Here is a 14514-nt window from a genome sequence, read left to right as displayed (position 1 = left end):
GGCCTTAATGAGTATTCTGTCTCTGTCTTTACAATGGAATGTTGCAGAAATTCTAATAAAAGTGGAGGAGTGTGAATAATTTGATAAAATAAGCAGTATGAGAAAGGAAATACTGGAGACACTGGCCTTCTTGAATGTGGATAAATCAGAAGGGCTGGATGAATTGTATCCAGGTTGTAAAATGAAGTCAGGGAGGAAATTGTGGATGCCCTGAGGATCAAAAAGTAAAGACACCGTAATTTTAGCAGACCATTGGTTCCTCTCTCATTAGGGAGAGATGACTGGTTTAACCAAAGGGTTACCGTACCTCAGGAAAAGGGTGATGTTGAGAAGGTGAGACCTTCACGCTAACCTTAGGTAACATTGGTGCGGGATTTAAGCCCTCGCTGTTGGTATCATTACTCTGAGAATCGTTATCTAATCCTTACTAGATACATGGGAGCTGTCAGAGATTTTCAGGTTTGTGAACATTGTACCATTATTCACAAAGCCTGCAACACATAAAGAAAATAATAAGAGGCTGGTCAGTCTTATGTAGATGGTGGCCAACTAACTAGAATCAATACTGATTAGTATTAATTGGATTAATTTGCTCTAAGAAAGGCACAGTAACCAAATAATCAAATACGGTCAGCATGGTTTTGTTAAGGGAAGGACATGTCTTACTAACTTAATTGAATTTGATCAGGAAGTGAGAAGAAGGATTGATAATGGTGGACATTCATAAGGATTTTAGCAAGACATTTGACAAGGCCCTGCATGGGCGAGTGGTCAGAAAAGCTAAACTTCATGGGATATAGGGGAACTTGACCAAGTTAGATACAAACTTGGTTCAGCAAAAGAAAACAGAGGTTAATGGTTGACAGATGTTTTTGCATAAGATGAGCAGTTTCCAGTGGTATTCCACAGGGCTCAGTGTTGAGTCCCTTGTTACTTGTGTTGCATATGAATGATTTAGACTTAAGGTCTGGAGACATAATTTGGAAATTTGCAGACAACCATGAATTGGTTGGGTAGTTGATAGTGAGGTGGTTGGTTGTTGACTGTAGGCTGATATAAATAGTATGGTTGAATGGGCAGAAAGATGGCAAATTGAATTCCACAGGTTATGCATTGGGGGATGGAAGACAAAACAAAGAAATACACAATAAATAGGACTGTACAAATAGAGATAGTGGGAGTGAAAGATCTTGCAGGCCATGTCTATGCATCCCTGACAGTGGCAGATAGTACAAAAAATGGTAAAGCAGACATTTGAAATGCTTTTCTTCATTTGGTGAGGTATTAAGCACAACATCAGTGATGTAATGCTGGAAGTATATAAGATTCTGGTTAGGACACAGCTGGAGTTTTGTGTACTTTCTGGTCTCCATATGACAGGAAGGATGTAATTGCTCTAGAGAGAGTACAGGAGAGATTTACAAGAATGTTGCCAGGACTTGAAAAATTGCATGAATAAAGATTTAATGGGTAATATTTCTTTTTTCAGAACAAAGTAGGCTGACCGCCTACTTAAATGAGGTGTAAAAAATAATGAGCAGAAAGGCTAGTTCCGTTTCTCCAAGGCAGAGAGATCGATTATGAGGGAGCACAAATTTGGGATGATTAGAAGAAGGATTAGCAGGTTATGAGAAAAGAATTGTTTTCACCCAGCGAGTGGTGTAAGTCAGGATTTTCCTCCCAGTTTGTGGTTGAGGTGGAAACCTTGAATTCATTTATAAAGAACCTGGATCTGGACCTGAATCACTGTAACCTAGAAAGCGACAGACCAGGTACTAGGATTAGAATGGACTGCAGATACAATGAGCTGAGTTGTCTCTCTGTGGGTGAAAATATTTCTATGGCTGTTGTGATTATCTGAGTTGTGAATGAGTAAGCCTGTAGTTCTTGTTCAGAGTTTATGTTTATGACATACAACAAAACAGCAAATAGCTGTAATGGAACAGATGTCTCGCATATTAACTCTGGTAGCTCCAGCAAAATAAGATTTGGAACTTCAGCAAAGTGATGATTCACTCTGTACTTGGACTTTTGTATCCAAGGGATAAAATTACAGCCAACAATACAGCCTGGGAAAGAATTCCAAAAGTAGTAAATGTGATTTGTTAACTACTGGGATTCTGTACTGACTTCCTGGATTAGCACAGAATAATGAGATGTAGCAGCAACAGTTCGGCTGCTGTAAATATTTCAGCTGTTGGTGTATTGCCAGCTACTGCCACCCTTCTGCTCTTGATTGGGAACTGGTACACATCTCTCTGATGTTGAAAACCGATTCTAGTATTATTAAAACTACTGGCCTACACGCTTTTGAATTGCATTTTATTTCAAAACAAGAGATTATTTTTTCTCTGCAGTTTACCAAGCAAGATTATAGTGAAGCTCAGTTGTTTGGAAAAGTAAAGTTGTTGATTATGAGAATCTGGATTGTTCTCACTCTTCTTTTGTCTGTTCCAGCCAACTTTCTCATTTGTTTCCTTGGCAGAGTTAAATTCTATTTCTCATTTTAATGTGATGAATATCTGAAATTAAAAGGAGATTCACATTCTTATAGAATTTTTAAAAATGCAGTTATATAGTGGCTTTTGCAATAACCCAAAGCATTGTTCCAGCAAATGAAGTACTTTAGAAACGCAGTCACAGATGTGAGACCTATGACAGAAAATCTGCATAAGTCCCACAACAGCACGATGTGATGCTTACTAGATAACCTGTCCTGTGATGTTGATAATTATTGGGCAGGTGGAAGCCTTCCACCTTGTAAGGCAATAAATTCACCCACAGAGCTCAAATCTTTTGTTAAGTATTACCTGGAATGGCTGTCTGAGATACCATTCCAACACATTTGCTGCAGAGGTAGGCAGTGGGCTGAAATGGTGCACTACTCAGTGGCCATTGTTCTCTCTCGGCCCTCTCCCCAGCTCGTTGAGTTTATTGCTTCTGCTTGCCTTTTGCAATGCCTTTCCAAACAACCTTCATAGCTTATTGCCATCAGCAATTATCTCCCAGTTATCGGTGTTAGTATCCACAATCAAGAGGCAAAAAATGTCAAATTGACTAGTACACTGTACTTACTTTTCTTTGAAGTGAAAGATGATCTTTTAAGCTTATCTGAGAAAGGAACCCTCATCCAATGGTCCCATTTGCAGATTGTAAACTGATTTCCCACTTTCAAAATGAGAATTCAGCTATTTTATTTTGGGGTTGAACCCAGTTGACTAATTCTTTTTCCTCCAGAAAAGTCAATGGACCAGATGCATGAAACGTCAAAATTAACTATGCTACCTTTCTGATTTGGTACACAGAATCATTTCTCCTATGTCAGATGGGAGCGTTTCACCTTTGATATAACATTGGGGAGGTCTTGCGACACAGTGGGTAGCATCTCTGTCTCTGAGCCAGAAGCTCCAGGTTCAAGCCCCCCCCAGGAGCTGATTGCCAAGAATGATGTGTTCGTAACAGAGTTGGAGTATCTAATTGTAACTCTTTCCAATTCCAATGGCAGGTGGTAAGACTGAGTGAGATTCCTTAACAACGACTCCTTGTGGAGCTATTTGGCACAGTTGTTAAATGGGTGGTATGGATCAGATTGTTGCCAACAGCACAGGATTGGTTCCCTGATGTGGTTCAAGAGGATTCAATGCCTGACATCTTGCCTAACCACAATATAAGTCATAGTGCCTGGGTCACACCTGCATTTGGACAGTGAAGTCAAGAATCAGAAGACACTACCTGTCTGTGGTGGATACAGGAACACTGAATAAATTTAAGGAGTTAGGCAGATTTCTAATTAGTAACAGGTTAAAGGGTTATGGGAACGGGCAGGAAAGTGGAGTTGAGGCCAAGGTGAAAACAGCTGTAACCATTATATATGGTGGAGTAGGTTTGAGGGGCTGAATTGCCTACTCCTGCTCCTCGGTTTTTGTGCTCTTATAACGGACACTGCAAATGTTAAATTTTCCTTCCATCACTTGCATTATCTAGTGGTGGGTGAATGAAGTTTCTTGTAGAAGGTGCCAGCAAAGAGGCCAACAAAATGCATATCAACTCTTTTAGCATTGTATCTATTATTTTAGAAAGAACATGTACTTCTTCCTTTCAAAGTTCTTCAGCTGGAAATGATTATTCATTCCACGTCTCCAGGTTTTGCTTTGCTGATTAAATCTGAAATTTTCTGATCACTATTTGCTTTATTGTTTGCCTGCAGTAAAAACAAACTTGAGATTTATAATCAGATTTGATAAACAAGAAGCATGGCTCTCAGAAAAGCCTAATGGTAATTGGAGTTAATCCTGAACAAAATGCAATGTGTTTAGAATTATCACTGAAAATATCTGATGTAAATAATTACATTCACAATATACGAAAATAGCTGTTTTAAAGGTGAAATTGAAACAGATTTGTGTAAAGCAATAACAGCGAATTCTCTTTTTAAAAATATTTAGAGTTACAAAGAATACATCTCAGCTGAAATTGTATTTTTAGTGCTGTAGGCAAAGAATTGTTTCTCTTTTTGCATGTGCTGTTAATAAGTATGAAGCAAAATTCCCAATGCCAAACATTAAGAGCCAAGACATTTTATTATTTGGGAATCACTTCAAAGCATTGTGAATAGCTTTCTTCCTTCATCTAAATGAAAATTTTCCCTGAATACTCAACAATATAGATTGATTTGCAATTGATATCCACTTTGTTGTGGCACTTTTTAAGCCTTTACTGCTATTATGCTTTATTTATAAAAGAGCCATAATTTGAAAGAAATGAGTACTGTTCATTGACAGATTTAGTTCATGACTGCAGCTGGCAATATGCCACAATATGTTCGCTGATCAACTACTAAATATTGGGGAAAACGGTCTTTCATTTTGACTAAACATAAACAAATACATATTACCTGGGCTGGGCTATCTAAACGATCAACTTCAGGTAAAAACTTGTCCATTTTTTAATATTTATAAGCAACCTGTCACAGATTTCATTGCAGACCTCAGAAACAGGTGGGCCTTGAACTACAGTCTCCTGGCTTAAAGATAGGGACACTACCAGTGCACCACAAGAGCACCGTCTTTAATAGTCACACTCGTTAATTTCAGTCCCACTGGATATAAGCCCAAATAAATTTTGATCTTAAATTGGCACATAGGCAGAAAGTTGACTGCTAAAGTTATTTTTTATTTAGTATCATTGTTGGTTAAAAAGGAACTGAAATGTATACATGGAGATAGCAAGAACTGCAGATGCTGAAGTCAGAGACAACAGTGTGGAGCTGGAGGAACACAACAGGTCAGGCAGCATCAGAGGAACAAGAAAATCAACGTTTCGGGTCGGGATCCTTCAGAATGTTTTGTTGCTACACATATGCAAATAGGACCAATTTGTTTGATTGACTAATAACTTAAAGTGAACAAACTAAACTTTGGATAAAATCTTTAACAGTATAAAACAGTAATGCCCCAGGCAATGGTCGAGTATTCCAGGCAAAATTAGTTTCCGCAAAAACCGGTTTTGAGTTTAGGGCAGTATCCCCACTTGATTGTAACATTTCGAGGAAGGCTCACTGAACCGGAGACGTTAACTCTGACTTCTCTCCAAAGATGCTGCCCAGACCTGCCGAGCTTTTCCTGCAATTTCTGTTTTTGTTCTTTCCGTTTTTAAGGTGTAAAATATTTCTGTTCAGAAGTAGACGGACAAATATCATCCAGAGGGAATGTAACTTTCATTTCTTTAGAGTTCAAAATTTAAAAAACCGCTACTGAATCTCTGACAAATGTGAAAATCGTGCGAACTGTTACTTCTTTGGGTAGCTACCACAAGTTTCTGACGTTGTTATTTTGCTTGCTTCCCTCCCAGCCTGTCTTGTCTGGTCCTCCTGCTGTTGCTTTTGGACGCGCTCGCACGGAGGCGCGCATCCCCGGAGCACGAGCGCGGCGCACGGTCCATGTCCGTTAACCTGGAGCGCGAGCGCAGCCCAACGGTGAAACTAATATCCCCGAGGGGAAGGGAGAGAAAAACGAAATAAGTGCAAACTCAAGCTGATGCCAAGGTGTGAATCCTGACTGGGAGCGTGATCCTTCTGCAAATTATAAATATATGCACGCTCATGCACAGAGTACAAGTGGCTGGAGAATTCAAAGTGCGTTCCTGGGTTGCAGTGAAGGGCCAGCTCCATGCAAAATGCCTTGGTGTTTTGCAGCTTCTTTCTGACAGATTGCAGCCGCTCACCTGGTGCTGAGAGGCTGACACGGGACATTGACCCTGGAGGGGGCAGGGGCGGTGCTGCTGACGCCCCGAGAGCTGTAGCTTTCCTTACTTTTCCATGAAGCCAGCAACTTTTGCGCCTGGGGCTCGGCAAACATGAGTGAAGAGCGGTCGAGTTCCTCGGGCTGTGCCGGGGGCAGAGGGCGAGAGCGGGAGAAACTTCCAGTCATCGTGACGGCGTCGCCAAGCTCCGAGCCGCCCGCGGCAGCATTCGCGGTATGTTTTCTGAAAGAAAAGAATTAATTGTTCAGTGCTGATATTAAATTCAACTCAGTCAGTAGTTTGAATAAGTCGCGGTTTGTCACAAGACTGAAGAGTATCCTCTAGGGAAGCTTAAAAAAATGGCTGCTTGTAAACTCAGTATTTTTTTTCTGGCATTTACGTTACCTCGCCCAAAATTTCTCACTTAACTATTGACTGATTTCTTAAACGAAGGCCAGAAAATACAATGCAGTTTAATGTGCGAATTGGTACCCAAGTACCCGCCCCCAAACGGCCACTGGCTCCATCATTAATACCTTGTGACACTCCTCGACACTTAAACAATCTTTCAAGCTGTCACGGTGGAAAAAAACACAATACTGCAATATAATCGACGTAGAAATTGCATGGTAAAAGTACGTTTTCTGGGTTTTAATTTCGACCTCTCCTTAGATGACTCTTGGTCAGCTTTCAGTTATGGTTTGGCTTTTCGACTGCATACACGTTTGCACGAGAAAGTTTAATTTGCAACTTTTTAACCACTCTTTCGATGAACCTTTTGACATTTGTAACGTGGGCATAATTTATACTTGTGTAATGTCACGTGTCTTGTAGATCTTTTATTTAAAAGAGTTCAATATAGATTACTTGAACAACAGCATGTGTAACTGTTTTCTGGAAATATATTAAGCTTTTTTGCGAATAACCACGTAGAAATGTGTATTCGTCAATGGAAAAAGTTATCAGTTGTGATCATGTTTGAACAAGTCCAGTAAGATGCTGCCTTGCATTATTATGACAAATTTAGCTGACATTTATGGAGTTGTCAATTATTGCAATTTTGGTGATTAACTTTAAGAGTTACTAGTTGCATGATGAGACACAGGAATCTCTTTCATGCCACAATTTAATGAACCAACTTTCATTTATGTAATGGCTATGATATAGTAAAATGCTAAAAGAGAGTTTGATCCACACATTAGCTTTTAAGGATTGACTTAAGGATTATCTTTTTGGAGGGCTAACAAGTACAGAGGCACAAGTTTAGTAAAGGAATTCTAAAGCTCAGGCGCTTAGAAGTTTCGACAGCTGCCAGCATCGAACAAAGAGAAGTGGACAAGAACCAGAATTGAAGCTAGTTTGGAGGGCTGAGAAAATTGCAGAAACAAATACTGAGGCCATGAACGATTTGAACAAAAGGATGCAAACTTTAAAATCCATCTGTTGTTGGATTGGGAGTGAGTAAAATTCAACAAATACAGGGTGATGTGTGAGCAGGACTAAGTATAAATGTGCATGCAGACAGTAGAGATTTAGATGAACTTCAGTTGACAAAGGGTGGCAACCATGAGACCATGCAAGAAATATTTGTAACTATGGCATAAAGAACTTGTAGTCTTTTTATGGTTTTTCTGACTTCATGTTATCCAGTAGTAACAAAAGGTAAAGTCACAATTGTCCCACTCACTTATTAGAGACAGACAACTGATGGTGTTTTAACCTGAGCGTCACCATTGCCACAGACAAGGGTAGAGCTTATTAAGGAGACACCTTTGTGGTAACCTCAGCCACTGTGGAAATTGAACCTATGCTGTTGATGTCATGTGTCTCTGCATTAGAAACTAGCCATCTGGCCAACCGTATTAGCATGGACTGAGTAATAATTAGATTAAAACAGAGACACATAGCACTGATACAATTCTAATCCAATAAATGGTAAATGGAGGTGTGTGATCACCACCTGAAACATGTTAATTCATCTGTTGTGCAGTTCCATATCAACTTGCATAACAAACAAGATGTCATACAAACTTCGATTTTCCAGGCTGTTGTCCCTGACTAGAAAAGGATAAAGTCATAAAATATCACATTCTCAATTGACAAGACAACTTGGAACTAATTTTCTCAAAGTCACTTGCTCAACAAAAGTTTATGATAAACAGATTGTGAGCAAACAAAAGCACAGATGTGGTTGGATATGTATCAACCTATCAGTTAATTATTTTGACTGAAATGTTCAATGAAGTGTGAACAAGGAGGTTCCCATCAGATTTCAATTAGTATTAAAATGTAATTATCTGAATCTATGTGGGCTTGTTCAATTTGATAATGCACAATTGTTTGTATTTCTGTGGAATATTGCTAGCACATTATACACCAGTGTGGTCTTACAAAGAGAGATACTCGGGGAACAGAAAATACAAAGACACGTTTGACATTTCACCTTGGTGCTATAGTTGACAGTTATAGTCTAAAAATCAAATGAATGCCATCTTCAACTGATTCTCTAATTTTTGGTAGTTGTTCCATTGTTCAAAAGAAACAGACCGAGGTTACTGTCAGCACTTCATTTGGAAAATGTCAGCTGTGAAGCCCAAGCTATGCTAAGATGTGATATTTCTTCCTATTCAGATTCAATGACTGGAACAAATAGCCCTAATCAGTGATGTACTGCACAGAAAAATATTTCTATTGCCCAAGTTTCTGGCCTCTTCAGATCAGATTAGAGCCAATTAGAAGAAAGCAGTGTGTGCTTTAGATTTATGTTGCATTTCCATAAATTGCACTCATCAGATCGCTCAAAACCTCTTCTTAAATAATTCTGTACACCTAGGGTCCAATCAGAAAGAAAATGCAGATGTCCAAATATTTCGATCAGACATTTAAGTAAAAGTACTGAATCACAGTTGAAGCCTCAGTTTTTGATTTGTAGATCAATGAATAAGTTTAAGTATGTTTTCTGTAATTTGTGCTCTTGTTCTTACCCTTGATAAACAACTCATGCTGGGGAGATGGTGCATGACGCTAATGTCACCGGACTAGCCATCCACAATACAGTGGCTGTGAGGGGAGACTCAAATCCAACCATGGCAATTGGTGGAATGTAAATTTAATTTATGAAGAACTCGAGTATAAGGCTTGTTTCAGTAGTGGCGACCCTGAAACACTGCTCAATTGTATGTGTGACTGCAGACCACAACAATGTGGGTTGACTCTCCTAATAGCTTTGTGCAATGGCCTTGTAAGTAATAATTTCAGAGGCAATTAAGGATGGCCTTGCCAGTGATGCCTCTATCCAATGATCGAATAACTTCTCAAAAAATCATCATCTATATTACAAAGAACTATTAGAAAACACAGCCAGTACATACTAAGAATTTGATATTGAAAAGTGTTAATTTCGTTGAATGTTCTTAAAATTGGAGAAAAGAAAAATAATCTTGTGAAATACAAAACAAAAATTGAACTAGATTGATGATTTGGAGTGAAACCTGTGGATTGGAAATTTGAGTCCAAGAGTAGCATTATGGAAAATTGATTTTAATAAATCATATTCAGTTGTGATAGACTTGCAAAGCATATTACATGTTGGTTCTGCCTGTGCTTCTGAAGGTGTCTGGGATATTGGTCATCTCTGACACCATTTAAATTCACATGTCAAAAGACACACTACCCTCTGCTTATATTTCATATTGAAAACTCCTCCCTGTTGTTCCATTATGTTTCAGGTCATTAAATATGCATGTTCCACTGCCACTTCAGTAAGTGATAGCTAATTTTCTAAGAGATACTGCATTGCTCATTCTGACCATAAGCAGCAAAACAGTTCAGACTGTTACTACGTACGGGTGGTAGAGTAAGCTATATCGTGTAATTCAGAGGCTCTGAAGTGATTAATATTCGTGTTACATTTTTGCCACTCATTCTACTGATGTTACACACAGTCTGTGGGTGGAGACAAATGGTGGAACTTGCCCAGATTTGGACAATGTGGACATTTGCTTTAGTTGGGAAAGAATGGTGAGAACAAAAAATTTAGTTTCTTGACATTGAGGGATGAAATCTTCCTTAACGTTTCACCGGCTAGATGAGAATCTTGGTAGCAAGTGGCGAGGATGCTATTTTCATGGATTAACATCTCATTATTCACTAATCTCTCTTTATTTCTATTGCAGTAATGTTTTCCTAGATGTTAGTGAAAAACGTGATGGTTTCTATTCCCAACTTGAAGGTTGCTGAGCTTATCTGGTGGTTGCAGCTTGCCAGAGTCGTCTTTGGGCTTCCGTGATGGCTATTATTCCCCTATCGCAAGGCATCCTGCATGGGCAGTGGTCTTAGCACCCTCTGTCCATGCAGGTTGACATCAACAAAGCAACAGCCTGAACAAATTATCATGGCTTCTATCTGACTAACTTTAATACAGTTCTCCACTTCACTGCTGCACTTTGGAATGCACCGAGAACATGAATTGCAATGATGCTGCCAGGCTGCGTTCAGCACAGGAATACACTCACATCTGCTTTGGAACAGGGTGCATCTTGGGACTCAGTTGTTTCTCAGTGCTCACTCACTTTGTGCATACTTGGCTGTTTGCCACATATGAGTTTTTTTATTGTTGCATTTTTGCCCGTTGATGCTTTATCCAGAACTTAGAGGCTCATAGTATTCTGTCATGCCATGCATTTTCTGCAGACAGAAAGACGTGCAACTCGTCACGCTTGCAAGCATTGAAGAGCCATCAATGTTATACCTGTAGCTTTTGCAGCAAACATGCTGCATGTCGTAGAATCCCTATGGTATGGTAATAGGCCATGTGGCCCATAGAATCCGCACTGACCTTCCAAAGAGCATCAAGCCTTACCCAGAACTGTAACCCAGCATTTATCATGGGTAATCCGTCTAGCCTATGCGTCCTTGCATGCTATGGGACAATTGAGTGTGACCAGTCCTCCACCCAGACACAAGGAGAACATGCAAACTCCACACAGACAGTCACCCAAGGCTGGAACAAAACTTTTGAGTCCTTGGCACTGTGAGGCAGCAGCAGTGCTAGCCACTGAGCCACTGTGAGTCCAGTGACACAACTTGTCCTTCAATCAAATGACCATGGCTGAAAGTTTAAAGGAAGTCATCCTTAGTCCATTCAAGGATAACTTTGGTTATTCAGGCAGTACTGGCAGAGTTGCTTAAGGGTTGACAGTGATAAGTCTGATATTTGTTGTCATCAGGGTCCACGGATCTGAGTCCTTCCAGTCTGGGGATGGGCCACAATTATTCCAGAAGGTCAAGTCCAAACAGTCCAACCAATCTGGGAGCTGCATAGAAATCTGTCATTGGGCTGGGCTTTTGTTAGTTAGGGTTGTCTTCCCAAGTCAATTTGGGGTTCATAGAATGGTAGTGCTGTGTTGGGGAAAGTGGAGAAGCTCAACTATGGGGATTGGAATCACTATGCTGGGATGTAGCATAGATTATCATCATGATGGGGTAATCATAGATATAATCTTAGGAGCTGACAGAGAATGGGAGGGGCATTGTGGGTTGGAGGTCTTGGGAAATCCGTACCAAATGACTTTGCTTGGGAGAGTGGTATGTATATGGTCCCTTTTCTGTATGGGCGTCACAGTTACAGCCCTGCCTCCTTTTGAGGAAGGGTCACCTGGAGTGAGATCGAAGTTCCTTGTCCCCCTTTTCCCTTGCTGTTGATGGAGCACCTGTGGCTAAAGTGATAGAGTGTGGGTCTGTGGGCATTTGCAGCATCCATTGAATGTTTTCTTGGACCTGCCTTTTCTCTGTGAGCCAGACACATGCATGCCAGAGCCAGCATGGTACACTGGTGTTGATGGGCTCCTGCAACCTTCAGTCCAGTTCATCAAGTGCATCTGAGAAATATGTCAGCTATCATTATGACACTCTGTCTGTGCATTTGCAAGAAGTTATTAATAGCTGACACCATGGCGCTATCTCTTGCCTGGGGCTGACCACATGGCAGTCCACTGATTGCCAAGGGCTTGATGTGTTTCTTCTTTGACCAGCTGCAGAATCATGCCAATTATGCGCTCACCAGAATGTGCTACTGAGTTTAATCTACATCAAGTACCCAACTGGGTAAAAGAATGGGTGCTGGTGAAGCGTGTAGGAGAAAGCCTTGCCTGTGCACCCTCTGAAAGACCTGTAGCTTCTTTCCCCAGGTGGAGGTGAATCTGCCGATTAGAGGGCTTGTCTCTCGTGAGCAGTGATTGCCACTGATGCCTGGATAAGACAGAAGAGGGAATGAATTGCACAGTAGGGGTAGCGGCTTTGGCATGTTATAAACTTGTTCACACTAGTAATGGGGATACGGTATAGCTGCCCTTACTTGGTTGCTGGGACGTGGAAGCGTCAGCATCTCCACATGAGCAGTTACAGTCCTCCTCTGCAAGCCCAAGGATTTTCTCTTTCATAGGCTGTGAAGACCTATTTCAGCGACCCTGCCACTTGTATGTTCCTTTTTAATCCTTTACTGTGGGATGTTTTTTCTTGTATTAAGACAAAGGAAGGGATTGAGTGAGATTGAATTGGTTGGCACACCCTATATTGATGATACAGGTGGAGGAATGTTGGTGAGGTGACATAAATGAGTGAGTAGGATGACCAGAGGACAGGGTGGGTGCGAGTGACTGGGTGAAGATGCTGCTTGCAATGGTGACGTGTAGATCATTAGCCTCAGTGGAAATTTGGTATAGTGGCAGAATTCGAGTAAGTGTGAGATATGTAAAGACTATCATTTTCTGGGTTTTTTTTGATTGCAGATTAAATGGAAAGGCAAAAATAGAATTGTGGAAGGAATTGCTGCACTTTTTTAAAAAAGTAACGAGTTATTGAAGCACATTGTTTCAGGTGTTTACACTGTTGCTTTGCTCAAGTAATGAGTGAAAATCTGTTTGTAGACAGCCTCCCATTAAAGGGTTTTACAGAGTAAGACAAAAACAAACATTGCTGGACAAAGTCAGCAGATCCACAGCATTATGGAGAGAAAGCAGAATTAACATTTCAAACAGTTTTGAAGAAGGGTCGGTGGAGTTCAAAAGGTTCCTGTCTTGGTTTCACATCTTCAGCATCCATAGTTCTTTGTTGAATACAGAGTCAGATTTGGCCAGCAACAAATAACTGGTTTGTACAATTGTAACCAGTTATGGATGCCACATGCCATCAGCCTGTTGACAGTGTTGACTGGTTCCTGGGTAGCTGAACAGCTTGTATGGGTATAAAAGATGCAATTAAAAGTCTTTGGACGGTTGGAAGGGCAGGTGGGGTGATACTTTCTCTCTGCAGTAAAATATCTGAAGAAAACCAGTTAATTTCCCTTACTGGTTCCTGGAAGTTGTTGCCTTTAATTAGTAAATAAGAGATTTTGCAGTGAGTGTACCAATTGCTGTGTGCCCCGTGGAGAAATTAGGAAACCTGGGGAAAGAATCAATAAACAAAGACCTGGTGAGCCAAAAAGATCATCACAACAAACCCTTTGGACTGTTGCTATTCCCAGCTTGTTTTCCATCCACCCATAAAACCAAAGTTTGTGTTTTAATTTAATGCTGTGTGTATTTTCAAAGAGGTTTAGAACTTTAAACCATAAAGCCGTATGTTGATTGTTCATTATTTGTAATAAACAGTAGTTCCTGTTACGTACAGGATCCTGGTTAGTGTTTTCTGTTAACTTGATTCCAATGGACCGGTAAATCTGCACGTGCTTCGATAAGATCATTAACTGTTGTTTGGGTACCCAGAGTAGTGGAGTTTGAAGATCAATACACTTTCTCAAGTGGGTCGTAACAATTAGCAGAGAAATGATGTTGGTATTTACCCTTACGGTAAGCAGAAGTTCATTAATCTGCATGTGTCATTGTTACGTTTTCTTCCAGATGGTGGACACTGCACTGACTTGAGTGGCTACTTTGGTCCAGAATGGCAGCATCTAGTGCTATGGCCTCCTTTCTTTCTGGGGAAAGAGGATAGAGGATAGTCTTCTTCTCCACCACTTCTTCAGTCAGAATGTCCAAGTCCCTGCCTGCAAAGCAGGGTGCCAACTTTGCTGTCCCAACCATGCTCTTTGGAATTGTACAGAAAAACTGTATAGGTGGTTCTTGGCTAGCAGCATTTGAAATGATGTCAGCTGGGTTTAAATATGGCATCTGTGATGTGAATGTTGGAATCAGCCACCACCTCTGCCTCTGCAGATTTCACGAAGTGGATTTCTACAATTGTATAGATGCATAATTAACGAGTTAGGTAGCGGAG

The 14514-nt window shown here is 40.5% G+C and overlaps 1 protein-coding gene across 1 annotated transcript in view; it reads left to right on the top strand.

The window, feature by feature from the left end:
- The first annotated feature begins 5925 nt into the window (after nucleotides 1-5925).
- Nucleotides 5926-14514, top strand: part of hectd2 (HECT domain containing 2) — a 127546-nt gene continuing 118957 nt past the window's right edge. The window contains exon 1 of the mRNA XM_048551157.2: nucleotides 5926-6474. Coding sequence (XP_048407114.1) covers nucleotides 6355-6474 — 120 coding nt within the window. The 5' untranslated portion in view covers nucleotides 5926-6354. The remainder of the gene's footprint in view (nucleotides 6475-14514) is intronic.

The sequence above is a fragment of the Stegostoma tigrinum genome, chromosome 20, assembly GCF_030684315.1.
Source record: "Stegostoma tigrinum isolate sSteTig4 chromosome 20, sSteTig4.hap1, whole genome shotgun sequence".
Classification (NCBI taxonomy): Eukaryota; Metazoa; Chordata; class Chondrichthyes; order Orectolobiformes; family Stegostomatidae; genus Stegostoma; species Stegostoma tigrinum.
The sequence above is the reverse complement of the archived record's forward strand: the minus strand, read 5'-3'. Positions and strand labels throughout refer to the sequence as shown.